This window comes from Ricinus communis, chromosome 5 (genome assembly GCF_019578655.1).
Source record: "Ricinus communis isolate WT05 ecotype wild-type chromosome 5, ASM1957865v1, whole genome shotgun sequence".
In the NCBI taxonomy this organism is placed as follows: domain Eukaryota; kingdom Viridiplantae; phylum Streptophyta; class Magnoliopsida; order Malpighiales; family Euphorbiaceae; genus Ricinus; species Ricinus communis.
In genome coordinates this window covers 4,971,825-4,986,252 of record NC_063260.1, presented here as the reverse complement: position 1 = coordinate 4,986,252, position 14,428 = coordinate 4,971,825, and the positions used below count along the sequence as shown (strand labels likewise).

General features: G+C 28.1%; 1 protein-coding gene across 2 annotated transcripts; it reads right to left on the bottom strand.

Moving 5' to 3' along the window:
• Positions 1 to 2,144: 2,144 nt before the first annotated feature.
• LOC8258730 (protein TPX2) lies at positions 2,145 to 4,974 on the bottom strand. Of its 2 annotated transcripts, none has more exons than XM_002528457.3 (7): positions 4,878 to 4,974; positions 4,702 to 4,758; positions 3,776 to 3,820; positions 3,587 to 3,685; positions 3,188 to 3,247; positions 2,992 to 3,086; positions 2,145 to 2,557 (listed from the first exon to the last, which is right to left on the bottom strand). In XM_002528457.3, the coding sequence occupies exons 1-7, from the start codon at positions 4,908 to 4,910 to the stop codon at positions 2,431 to 2,433; spliced, it is 516 nt and encodes a 171-aa protein (XP_002528503.1). In that variant the 5' UTR covers positions 4,911 to 4,974; the 3' UTR covers positions 2,145 to 2,430. The 2 variants fall into 2 exon arrangements, with proteins under 2 accessions (XP_002528503.1, XP_015580432.1); XM_015724946.2 differs by having other exon boundaries at positions 3,587 to 3,673; positions 4,878 to 4,959.
• Between the last annotated feature and the right edge of the window lie 9,454 nt (positions 4,975 to 14,428).

The following is a 14,428-nucleotide window of genomic DNA, read 5'->3' as shown; positions in this document are numbered from 1 at the left end:
AACCAATCAACAAACCTCGCCCGATCTTCAATCTTTGAAGGGAATCCGATTGAAACCCTGATCCAAGTCTCATTTTTTCTTGGTTTCAGCTTAGAAAACCTTTAGAGAGAGAAAAATTAGAGTTTTGGACGTTCTCCCCCGCTCTCCTTTTTTTTCCTTCCTCTCTTCTTTGTTTTAATTAATTCCCCATGTCACTGCCAACACGGCCGTATTGATGCATGTGTTCCCAACACGGGCTGGTGTTTATGCCCGTGTTACTCTCTGTGGTCGTGCTCCCTAAAAACTTCTTTTTCCTTGATGTTTGATGCATCTAACACGACTGTGTTGGTGCCTGTGTTGGGAACACGGCTAGTGTTGAAACCAACACGGCCCTGTTCAGCTTCCTCATGCGCATACTTAGCTTGTTTCGGCAGTTTTGACGTCCAATTATACTCCAATTCTTCTCTTTATCATTCTTTGACTTCTTTTGGACATAATACACACAAACAGACGCATAGGGTGAGTGTTGGGACCAATTCACATCCAAATGTCCATAAAATCAATTTTAAAAACCCTATTTAGATATGTGTATTTTACGCACATCATAAAGTCTCATTATCTCATTTACTTGGAGAGTTGAAGTACAAAAGTGATGTTGACGTGGATATAGCCACTGTATAGTGCTAAATCCTTTAATCGTTTGCTTTTATTATTAACTAATTAATTAATTAAATTAATTAGATAAAATAATTATAGGCCAAACGGTGTTAATTTTTTTCATTTTTACTATGTTAAAATATTAAAAATATAGTTTTTAACTTTTTTAAACAAAATAAAGTTTTGGTTGTTTTTTGATAAAACAACTAAAAAATAACTAAAAACAACCACACTATTGTTTATCAAACTTTTCATCGCCTAGCTCGAACTGAACGCAATGTAATCAAACTTATGGTTGACACCATAGATAATATAAAGCCCATATGCAAAGTGGAAAAAGTAGGAGTAGCAGGTACTATTTATAATGTCCCTGGGATAGTAGCCAGGGATCGTCAAAAAATCTTAGTTATTCGTTGAATCCTTGAAGCAGCTTGCAAACGACGTATAAGGAAAGTAGATTTCAATCCAAGAACTATACATAAAATCCGAAGCACTTAGTAAGCAAGCTACCTTTAGTTCATCCTTAGTAGCTGATGGACATGAGCGAGAATATACTCACAGTCAATATTTTTGGGCTATAAGACAGATGGAAGCAAGCAAAGCTATCACTTGAGAATCGATTAAGATTCACAAAATTTTTGTTAAAAAAAATAGTATTTTTTTTAATTTATACAGTAAAAATAATATTTTTTAATCAATTTTAGAGTATTTCTGAAAAGTCTTCTATATTTAATATTATGTATAATGCTATAGCAATATATCCTTTAATTATTTATTATTGGACAAAGTCATGAGTTAATAGAGCAGTTATTCTTTTGCTCTTATTACAAAGGTATTAATTTTCACTAGTGCTAGTAAATGATAGATGAAAATGCTTGAATTTAATTTTTTTTTAATTTTTATAAAGACTTAATCATTAATTAAATCTTAAATTTTATACTTTTTAATAATTTTATTTATTTATTTTAAAATTTTAAAATAAATACCCATGCTTTTAGTTCGTTTTTAAAAATACTTTATAATAACAATTTTTAAAATTTCACTGTAAAAAAAATATGAAAAGTCGACTATGTTCACAAAAGGATAATAATTATGAATCAGCAAAAATGGTTTATCCTAGACTTAATAATATGGTCATTAAAAGTCTAACATATGTGCATATATTTACATATTTTACATCTAAATAAAATAATTTTTTTATTAATTCACTAATTTTTATATTAGTAAGTAGAATTGACTTGCCAAATTATCTTTATTATTGTAAAATCTCAAGAAATGTTGGCAAAAAGTGTTTTTGAACTAAATTAAAAGCATATGTTAAAACAATTAGATAAGATTGTTAAAAAATGTAAATTTAAGATTTAATTAGTAATTAGTCCTCTTATAAATAAGAAATAGCAATAAGAACCACTATGCTAGGGAAAGTAGGATTCTTTCTTCTCCTAATTAATGGAATGACTTTGATAAAATACTACTAAATGCTTAGTTTAATAGTAGAATAAGAAGGGTATGGTGTGAGGATATAACTATTCACTTTAATGACACAAAAATTAGGTACAAAATACAGTACAGATTATTGGTATGTGAAAATCAAGTACACTAATCGTAACCCATTGAAAGGGGGGGTTTGATCTGGCTATATGACAGCCAACTAAGAGATCTACATACCATGTAGCTACACTATATATCAACACACTCAAAGGGGAAAAAAAAAAAAGAAACAGAAAAAAAGGGGAAAATTTTTATCTGACTAGATATGTTGTACAAAGAGGGAAACAGCACCAAGAATTTCAGCTAATTGCTCCAAGCTTGAGCATGTTGAAAATGGTAAAGTTCATGGCCAGCAGATTGGCAGCTCCAACACTTGCTGTTCAACATGTGGAAACTTGGCTCTCTTGGTATTGTCAAAGGCCTGTTTGATCTGCAATGCAATCAACAGGATGGAAGAAAAATATATAACATATTTATATAAAATTATTGTAATATTAAAAAAATTCCAAGCATGATCTCTATCATCAATATATATTACACGTCAAATTTTGAATACGATATTAAATTTATATTTTTGAATATTGTAAAAACTTACAGTTTATTGTAACTAGAAAATGGTTAAGAGACTCTTTTTTGCCTGATTCAAAAGTTGAATATGAGAAATTAAAAAGTAAAAGTTGATTTTGAAAAGCTATGCTATAACTAGTGAGTAGTAACTTTCTTTGGAAAAAATAAAGTAGCAGTCTTTGTTAAATCCCCAGCTAAACTTGATTTGGAATTTCACATAATGTCTATTTTTATACCAAAATATGAAAAAACTTAGCTTCCAAATCATTTGCCAAAGAAATTTTGTTATTATTATACCTTTGTGGAAAGAAAGGTCTATCAAAGAAAGGCATCAACTGAGCTCTTGGAATCATTTCCTTCCTAAGCATGCGAACCTCTTCCTCTTCTATGATCTGCTCCAAATATTTCTTACATATTGTCATCATTACTACCAAAGCTACCAAACCCACTATTCCATATAAATAGAGAAACACACTAATGATGTACACCACACCTTTTGGATCTTCTCTATTTGTTTCTTTTGTAGCTCATTCAGATACAGCTTAGTTGCAACCTGCATGTATTTATATGTATATATCAATTCTTCTTTTTTTTCTTCCTTTCGAGGTATGGTTAGCATATGCTAGTTGTTAGTAGGATTAGAAATTTTTAAATGGACTACTATGAATTTCACATTTGTCTTATTTTATAAAAAATTAATTCCATAGTCAGATGGTGGAAAGAGGTCTTAAAACTGAGACCTGTACCTCTAAAGAAAAAGTTCTTATCAATCCAGTTAGGTCCGGGTTGATTTATATATATCAATTACTAGTATATTACATAGAGAAAAAGAATATAAAAATAACACAAAAGCTTGAAAACAAAATAAATTCAAGTCAGTGAGGTTACTTACAGAATAGTTGAACATTGCACGTTTGTAAGCTCTCTGAGAAGTATGGAGTTTGAATTCTTGTGGCTTTGTATTTTCCTTTGCAAGAGGCTTTGGAGCAGGCTGTGTGTTAATTTTGAAGCTTTTCAATTGAGAAGCAGAAATAGAACTAAATTTAAATAAAATGTATATAGTTTTAGTAGATATTTATACCTTGGATTTGTCATAGAGTCTATCCTTATTGAGTTCATCTTTTGCCTGTGACAGATATATTTAGCTTTATTAATTAATTTAAAGAATATTACTTTTTTCGTGTGGTAGCTAACATGATTTCAAGAATCCTGAGGAAACAAAGAAGATAAGGAATTTAGGGTCATATAATTCAAGGAATCAATGCTCCAACCTTCATGCTTCATGCCTTTTGTTTTCTTATTTAAACAGAAAGTTGAATTGTGAACTTGATTTTTTTTCCTTTTTTTTTTTTCTCTTTGTTCCCATGCATCTACAAAGATGATGAGACTCATCAAAGCCAACAGGTAAATGGTACTATAGTGAAAGAATCACTATTTTTCACACATGAACCTTTACATATGTAATTATCATAATAAAAGAAAAGGATAGATCCAAGATTACTTAGTAATATATGGTGCCTAGAAAAGGAAAACAAAATGACTCCAAGGAAAATATTTCTTACAGGGAACAAGAAGAGAACAAGATGGGACATAGCAACAACCATACATTTTCTTTTCTTCTTCTAGCAAAAAAAGGGGTAGCTTTCATCATGCATAAAGTTGTTAATAATTTTACCAACCAACCAAACTCTTCCATGCTAGCTGTGATTGTAAAGTGTTTGAAGTTTAACATAAAACAAAATTCAATTGGCACTTTCAATGAATCCAATAATTAGGAGGGATGACCATACCCAGTAGTCCAGTTAATACTTTGTGCATATTGGTTGCTTTATTATGCCTGTTTTCAAAACCCTATTCTGTTTTAATGGCTAAATAGTAATTCTTTTATCTGATGCCTTAGTCTATTTGTAAGATAAAACCAAATTAGCAACTTCCTTAATCTTTGAAAAATGAAAAATGGTTTTTCATGATATGATATCCAGTTGAGTTGTGATGACATTATCTCACCATTCCTCTAGCAGTATTGCTCCATTGAACAGCAGACTGTGAGCTGGCCTTAACAAGCTTTGAAGAAACAAAACACCAAAGGAAAACACATTTAATATATAATGTTATTGCCTAAGGATGGGTTAAATTTGAAATAATAATAAAAAGAAAAAGGAAAAGAGAAAAGGCAAAGCTACCTTGAGTGCAGACTTTGTGTGAGCTTTCTCCATGTCGAGTAACTAATTAGCTCAAGCCAGATGCAACAGATTATATGGGTTGAAGCATGCAGTAAAGTGATTACAAATGGAACTGAATTTATAGAGTGAGAAAAATTATTAAAAAAATAAAAACAAAGGTTTGGAGATTTGTTATTGTCTAAATTCCTTCTGTTGCAACATCACCAACATTCTCAAGCATTTCCATGCTCTCTTGCACCAAACTTTCTGATTAAACCTCCCTCTCATGCACACTTATTTGTCATACCAGACCCGGTTCCATGTTCCTTCAATTCTCCTCTTGCTATTAATCAATCAATGAAAAAGCAAATTAAGTTCTCAATTTCTCTATGAACTAATCAGAACGCTGACTTAAGTATATTTCATCCTTTTGCATTTGTTCTTAGCCCACTAAGTTCTATGATAATTAACTCCATTTCTCATCAACTTATTAGCTTAATTCTAAAACAGATTGAGCTAATCTTATATCAGCTATTCAATGTTCACTATTTGCACTACATGATATAATGCCAACACTATAATACATTGCCAAATTTTTGTCTTCCATTTTGTTTCTCGCTAATATCTGGGTCAATTTAAGACCACTACTCCTTTCTTTTTTCTTGGAACATGATAGATACATATTGATATTTTTTTCTAATATCTAAAGTTAGTCTAACTAATTTAGAACGTGTCATACAAAATTCTAGAAAATGATAAGATATTATCTCAAGAGTTTTAGCGCAGCTGCATACTAAAATCTCGAACTCTAGACCTTAGTTAAACTAAAAGAGATTAACACGTTCTTGAATAAGACATATTTACACTTTATAATAGAAAACTGAGTCCGATCCTGAATTAATGTGCTAATTTATTACACAACAAGCAACACCAAATTGCTCTAATCTGTTATTTGAAACGATGTATGATCGAATTCCTGAAAATCTTTCTAGTCACCAATAGTGACTACTTACACATGGGAATTGTTAGTGATTGCATTTGGTCATTCATTATATATCAATGGCGTATCTATCTTGGGGCAAGTGGAGGCAAGTGCTACTTTGATATCAATTAGATTATTCCTATTTTACTATATTATTCTTGCTTGCTCACTAAAATAGTCATGTTCTTATTAAAGTAGTCACTATTGCCCTCACTTAATTTTGAGCCAATAATATATTTTTTAAAATTTATATTTGGATGCATTGTGTATTGTCTTCACTGATAGTTTTCTGAATTCCCCACTAGTACACATGAAAAATTGAATTATAGAAAGCCCTAGCCTTTTAAGTTCTTTTATATACATAGTCTTTAGGTTTAGAGTAACAATTTCTTGTATTTATTTCTTATTCCTTTAAGCATTCTTGTTAGAGATTCCAAATAACTAAGGAATTAGACATTCAAATAAATTATAAGTCCTAAGATCTAACCAATCAAACATTTAGTTCTTTAGAGAAAAGAAAATTATTTCTAATTATTTTAGTATTAGTTAGACCGAAACCCAATCTTACTGCCCATTCACTTATTTGCCACACCTAAATCAATTAATTTAATGTACAAGGTATAAGAGAGAAGTATTTTAAGAGAAAAAAAAAAAAACAATAACATTAGAGACAAAATCTTAGTCTGTTTAGTGAAAAACTAATGATTGAAGCAACTCGGTTGAGTAGTCCTAAGTGACTGAAAACATTGCATTGTTCCTGTCACTTTCCCTACAGGTAATGACTGTAAAAGAGAACAAGTGAATAGAAAAAAGAAGTGTCAACCAGGTAGTTAACCACCCACTTTCAATTCTTTCTTGTTAAAGCCGTTATCTAACCAAGAAAGAAAATAAACTAAATGTTCTTATTAATAAAGAGGACAAAAGCAAAAGCAAAATAAACCCAAGATTTATTTGGCTCATTCTGGGTAAGAGGCAAGTCATATGGTTAGTTAGGTCATGAATGGATAATTGACCTACTAATATATTTGTATCATGTGCAAATGCTTTTAACATAAGTTTTTCTTAGAAAATAAAACTGATATGATAGTTATTTTTTTCATATTCATTTTCTATACATCAATGTGGACTCTCTTTTTAACTAAACAAAGAGAAAGGGGGGTATGGATAAAGATCTGAGGACAATATTTATTAAGTTGTCTTGCATTTGAAGAAGCTTTGTTTAGGGTCATGGTGCTTGATGTTATAGTTTTCAGAGTTTGTTAGAGATTCATAGGTTGCTTCTTGATTGGGAAAATCTTTAGTGCTATGCATATAGTCAACATACTTTAATTGATTTTTAATTTGTAATAATATCATTTTTTTCTCTTATTTTTATTAAACGTCTATTTTATAGCCAGTAGGGTGAATACTATTATTCGGTTCATATTATGTATATATATTTCGGATATTTTAGTGCTTTAATAATATATTATATATATATATATATATATATATATATATATATAGTATGTGGAAAATATATATTTTACCTCACTTAAACTTAATTGTTTATTTTCAGATAATATTAATAAAAAAAAATATAAAGAAAAATATGGACAAAAAAAAAGAATAATTGAACATATTCATATCAAGGTCTAAGATTAAGACGCATGAGCTGCTATTTATTGTGCTAGTCTAATTCTACTATTTACTTAAGGAATATTTTAGTCATTTTTTTTATTATTATTAGAATTTATATTAAAAGTTATTTGTGGGATAATATTTGGTAGAAATAATGATACCTATAGTTTTATCCATTAAATAGATTTATTTTTAGGGAGACTTATTTAGAGGAGGGCTCTATCTTATTTGCTCTATATTACATCTCTCATATTTATCTGTCCACCATTATTTTCTTTACAATTCTCTACTTTTCAGCTTCCATAAATACTTTAAATTTAGTTTTTATTATTTTTTTAAAGATTTAAGGAGTTTTTCAATAAGTGGAGGATGAAGACCAATTATCTTTCTATTTGAAGAGTTTTGGATTTCAATGAAGCTTTTATTTTTTGTTTTGTTTTATATTTTTCTATTTAATATCACGATCATTGGATTAAATATGTTAGGCTAATTATTTTATAAATATTTAGTTTAACCTTTTTACTTATATGTGAATCTTATTATTTATTTATTTGGTGAATGATTTTTTTACTTTCGTATTTTTATTAATTTTAGTTATTATTAGTAATTAACCATCATATTAATTTAACAATAATAGCTGTTATAAAAATATTTAGATTAAATGTATTAGAGACACCATCTTTGCTTCAATCTATATTGGTAGAAGAAATTTTATTTGCATCATTAACTTTAGTAATTAAAAGAAAAAACATATTACCATCTCATTCATTGGATATATACTTAAAATAGAATAAGGAAATTTCTAAGTAACTGGCTAGGCTAAATATTGTCTTTAACATATAGTTTTAAATCATAAGTATTTGCATTGCATATTTATTTATTGTTTAATCCTTTACTTTATGAATATGATTTTACTTTCTCAAAATATTAGTTTAGAGTATTTAGATTTATTTTTATTATTTTAGATTGATGATCATAATTCTTTGAGAGATCGACCTCATGGTGAATTTACTATTTTATTATAGAAATGGTTCATGCACTTATAAGTACTAACTTAGACACATCAACTATTTGTAGTAACCACTGAACGAGAATCTAACTCACATTCAATAAGTAGCAATTCCATTGGTGCGTTCTGGAGTGATAAACTTAATTTTAAAAGCTAAGATTATATCAAATAAGTATATGTTAAATAAAATTCTATATATTTTGAAAACTCTAATGTCAATATAAATATATTAAAACTATTATTACTAATCAATAATTACTTTTAAACAAATGATTAAATAAATTATTTATTAAAAACTATTATGGCATGATTTTTAGTAAGTCATAATATATTTTAAAGTATATTAATATTTATTTGTACTTGAAAAAATGATTATACATATATTAAATTGAATTATATTAAATTAGTTTGGTAAGACATTAATTCTCATATCGTGTCATGGAATATTAGTTTCAGTAATAAGTAATATTAATTTTATAACTCTTAAAAATATTTTTATAATATTTGATTTTTTATTTCTTATTTGAATACATTTATTCTCATCATATTATTTTTCTCAAGAATATTTTTATATTTTAATATAAGTTAAATAATTAATTAAAATTTTTTATTTTTCTTTTTATAATTAATGTATAAATATCATAGCATGTTTTAAAGTAGAAGCAAGTTAATAACCATATGATCTCAAAACTTATTGTCAAACCTTTTAAAGATAATACTTTCAATCCTAGATGCTACAGCAAATGGATAATAGTATCTAAATTGATTTTTCTTAATGAATTTACGTTGATGACCTCACCTAGCAGCTTCCCAGATAAGAGAAATGACGACGTTTCCTATCATCGCCTAGCAGCTTCCACATAAGGAAAACGATACAGTTTGATTAGAAAAAAAGAAGAAGGCATGCAACGATTTTACTTCTATGCCCTTCACTAACTGCTACTCCATTCAAAAAAATGTTGTCGTTTTGCTCGTAATTAAATATTGTATAACATTATAAAAATTCCGTATTATCAAATTGGAAACTAAGGAATAGATAGTCTAAGAATGTTATAGATTCTACTAATGAAATATGAGCTAAAGGAGAATAAATAAAATTATTTATTAAATATTTAAAGGAATAAGATATGAAAAATAAGTAAAGAGAGTACAACCTTTTCTTTCTAAAATAATCATCTAATCTTGCAGCATTAACAATTGGAAAACCAAATGTCATATTTTGTTTGGTAATTAAATATAAATAAATTATCAAGAAAAAAATACTTAATTGACAGATTCAAAGCTTCTAATTTAAAATTATAAAGAAAAAATTAGGGATACCATAATAAAATTTAAAAAATAATTTCTTATCATTTAGTAAAGATTAGAACTTTAGAACCAAAGAAATTATTGATAGCTTGAATTAAAGAAAAAAGTTGAACCTGAACAAAATGAAAATCTTTTTTCTTTTTTACATGGATATAAGTATTTTTCTTCATTTCTTTTTAAATTAAAATTGATAATATAAATATTGGGTATTAAAAATTAAATAATACATAAACATCGGATATTAAGAATTATAATTACCAAGTATAGACATTCCTTAATTTTTCAACTTTTCAATTTCTTAATTTTTAATTTTTCTATTTATTGTTTGTTAAATTTTGTTAACAAGGGTTTTATTAATTAATTGTTTTAAACTAATAAATGAGATGAAAGAAAAATAAATTAAATTATTAGAATTTATAAATAATATGACAAGGTGATAGTGAAATTCATTAGTTAAATGATAAATAATAGATGGAAACATTAACTTCAAAAATCAATTTACAACTGTAAAATGAATTAATTATTAAAATAATTGTGTCATATACTTAAAAAGTCATAATGTATTTAAAAAGTACATTCATTTATACTTGGAGAAAATGGTTGTTGTTTTTAGCTTTGAAAAATGATAATAAATTATATATTAATATTTGTATGATTTAATTTTTAATTTTGAAGTCATTACGCATTAGAAAAGTCTATAAAAATTTATTCATATTTAAAGGAAATGATAATTTTTATTAAGTAAGATAAATAAATAAATAATATATATATTATTAAATTGGATTAGTTTAGATTAGACTAGTTTGGCGAGACGATAATTCTCACATTGTCTCATGAAATATTAATTACAATAGTAAATATTATTAATTTTCATGATTTTTAGATATTTTAATTTTTAATATATTTATTCTAATCACATTATTTTTCAAAAAATATTCTTATATTTTAAATATAAGTCAGATAATTAAATAAGGCAATTTTTTTTATTTTTTTTCTTCTTTTGCAACTATTGCATAAATATTTATAGCATATTTAAAAATAAAATTAAATTAATAACTATATATGATTATCATCAAGATTTATTATTGAATAATTAAATAATGTATAACAATATTAAAATTTTATATTATAAAATTAGAAATAAGTGGTAGATAGTTTAAGAATCATAATAGTTATACTAATAAGAGTTAAAGGAGAAAAAAGTAAAATTTAAGCAAGTCTTTTTTATAATTTAGTAAAGTTTAAAGCTTTAAAATTAATACTCTTCAAAAAAATTTAAATTTAATTCAGTCATTTATAGCTTCATTTCTTTTCATTTAAAATTTGATAATATATAAAAGTATAGAGTATCAAAAATTAAATAATATATAAACATTGGAAATTGGTAATTAAAGTATGAAGTATCTACGTTCTCTGATTTAAATTTCTTTTTTTTTTTTTTGGATTTCTTTCTACTTTACGTACACCTAATTCACGTGGGCGGAAGGAAGTCCAACAGCTACTGAGCTTTTTTATAAGTGCAATAAAGATGGTTTAATTATAAAATGTTTTTTTATTTTAGAAATAGAGAAATTCTTAACTGGTATATATATTACAACAAGTACGAGAGTGATATATATTTATGATATTTTATATTTTAATATTAGATGGTTGACATATATTTTATTACTTAAAAATAATGAGTACGTGTCAATTATTTAACGATTTGGTATATAGGTGAGAACGTACATCAATTTTATATAAAACAATTTTACAAGAACATAGAATAAAGTAACTTTTTAAAAATATTTGATACGTATATACAATACTTCTGTATCTCGCTTCATTTAGAAGAAGAGAAAAACAAAAAGCATAGAGTAGAAAATAAATGTAATTGATAATTAGTCAATGAACTAGCTATCAACCGAGATTTTCTTATTTAACTTAAGCTTCAGAATATCTACAAAAGATGTTAGAAAGCGTCGAATGAAGTTGTCTGACCACTCACTTTGATGGCTAAGTCAGTAAAGAGTATGAAGGTTGTAAAGAGTATCTTAGTTGTAGAAGATTGTGTGTACCTATTAGGCTACGCTAAAGTCCTTTTTGTAGGATTTGGAGGTCTTCTAGTCCCACTAGGAGTAGAGCTGCATAAGCATAAGGTCCTTTGATCCTACTAAAATTAGTCTTCTTAGTTGTATAACAGTATCCTAAATTGGATCGATCTTGTTAATTAGAGTCTGATTATGACTTGGTCTTTAAAACTTCTAGTTATTCTTAGACTTAATCAGTTTCATGTTTCTTGGAAATTCTTACTCTATATAATATAACGTTATTAGCTTAGTTTCAAATTCATTTACTATTATTCATTTGATTGAGATTTTTTATTTGTTTCATTTGTATCTTGATTATTAAGCAAGAGAAAGGAGAGTTTTATAACAAAGAGTTTTTGCATAGCTCGTAGGAATAAAAAGGAAGGACCTTTGGCGTATAATCACACCACTGCTCGTGCCATTTTTGTTCATGTGTTAATCCCATATAATATGTTTTCTTGTGTTGCCTTTTAAGAATTTTATTTTATTTTTTTTGTGATCACTCTTCAATTTACACTTGCAAGTGCTTTGATTGGAAAATTCTCTCTATCATTTCTAGGTTTTCTAGTTGACCTAGGATTTGAGTGGAAGTTAGCTTCTTCAAGCCGGATTTGAGTCCTTCTTTGCCTACCTGATTAGACGTATGTGGCTGGCTTCTCGTGTTGTTGGTGTCTCTGCTTTTAATTATTTTTTGTTGCTTGTTTCATGACCTATCTTACTTTGCCCATTTTTTTTCTTATTTTTGGTTTCTTATGCAATAGTTGTTCTTTTGCTAGGCTTTGATGTTTTGCTTTTGTTACTTTATTACCTTTTATTATTTATCATTTTTTTTTTACTTTTATCCTTTATTGCTTTTTTCTTTTATTTGTTAATGTTTCTTTTTCTTTTCATTCTCTTTTTATTTTTGTTTACTGCTTACTAGTTTTTTTAGTGCCTTCTTTTGTTTCTTGGTTTGTTGTGCCATGGATGTCGATTCTTTGGCCAAAATGTGCAAAACTCAACCCCCAAGAGAGTGATGACAGTCCACCCATTGGTTTAAAAATAAATCTCATCTAGATGCAAAGTAAAGAGTACCAATGAGTTTGGTGTGTAAGGTCCTCTCTAATCACCTTGTTAATAGAGAGGTTTTCAAGACTGCTCTTCCTAATATGTTATTTATTGTGTATGGTACTCACATAGAGGTTGTTGGAGATAATATTTTTGTGTTAACTTTTAAGTCTTGTGATGAAAGGAATCATGTCATGATGGAGGGACCATGGAGTTTCAAAAAATGCTTAATCATTTTTTTTTTGAAATAAAGAAGGCTCAATATACTGTAGATATGCCCTTTGATCAGGTTAGTTTTTGGACCCAAATTCATAATGTGCCTATTGCTTACATGTCTGCTATAGTTGCTAAACAACTTGGATCCAATATATGGCGGGTTATGGAAGTTAATTGTGATGCTGCGGGTGGTTGCATGGGTAGGTATCTTAAAGTTCGCGTGTTGATCAATGTGCTTAGACCTCTTAATTATGGTCTCCTTCTTAATATGGGCAATGGAGAACTAGAAAGAACTATTATTATATCCTATGAATGTCTTCCTAATTTTTGCTATGCTTAGTAACACTTATCATGAATGTTGTTTAAAGGCTTTGATTAAATCAGAGGGCTGTACTTTTGGTATTTGGATGAAGGTTACGGTTGTAGGGACGGGTGAAAGAAGATAGGACATAGGAAAAAATTATGTTAAGCAAAACCATATACACATGACTAAACCTAATTTAAGAAATAATAAAGTAATAATTAACGAAAATGGGATTGGTACGATGTCTCAAGTTTTGGCCAATTAAGGATATGACACTATTCTTGCTCCCTAATATTATCATAAAGCATAGTAGCTGCAACAAATCCATTCAAGCCTGACTGAGAAGGTTATAGGTATACACTCTAATGCCCTTGCTATTATTTCGAATGTTACTAATGAGGTTGTGTAGGTTGTTCTTCTTTTCCATATTGGTATGAGTCCTATTGAAGAAGAAAGTAAATCACCAAGGGAAAAAAGGTAGAGCTGTAAAAAAGAAGGTAGATCCAATCCTTACAATTTTGGTGAGTGACAAGCAAGGTGATGAGAAGTCGCAAAAAGGTACTTGAAAGAGACATGATAGACCTCCAAAAAAGCTTTCTTGCAATGAAGTCCCTATGGCCGAGTCCTTAAAGAACATTATTAGGAAATTAAGAGATTTTTAAGTAGTAGAGGTAAGGATAGAGGTAATCGAATTTTAGTTGACAGTTGTATACATGATGATGCCTAGGATGGTCCTATTTTTAAGTCTCGCAAGACTATTATTTAGGATGAGTCTTATGATTATGATATGTCTATTATTCTAGCGGAGGTTGCTAAGCAACCCTGCTATACCTCATGAGTTGCATTTGCTGGAATTCCCGTGGGCTTGGAAACCCACGAGCATTTAAGGAACTTCAATGGTTAGTCCGTGATTAAAAGCCCAAACTTTTATTATTATGCGAAACTAAACTAGGAAATCTTATGCTTCTTACTTTCGTTCTATTCTTAATTTGATGTTTGTTTTGTTGTTGATTGCAA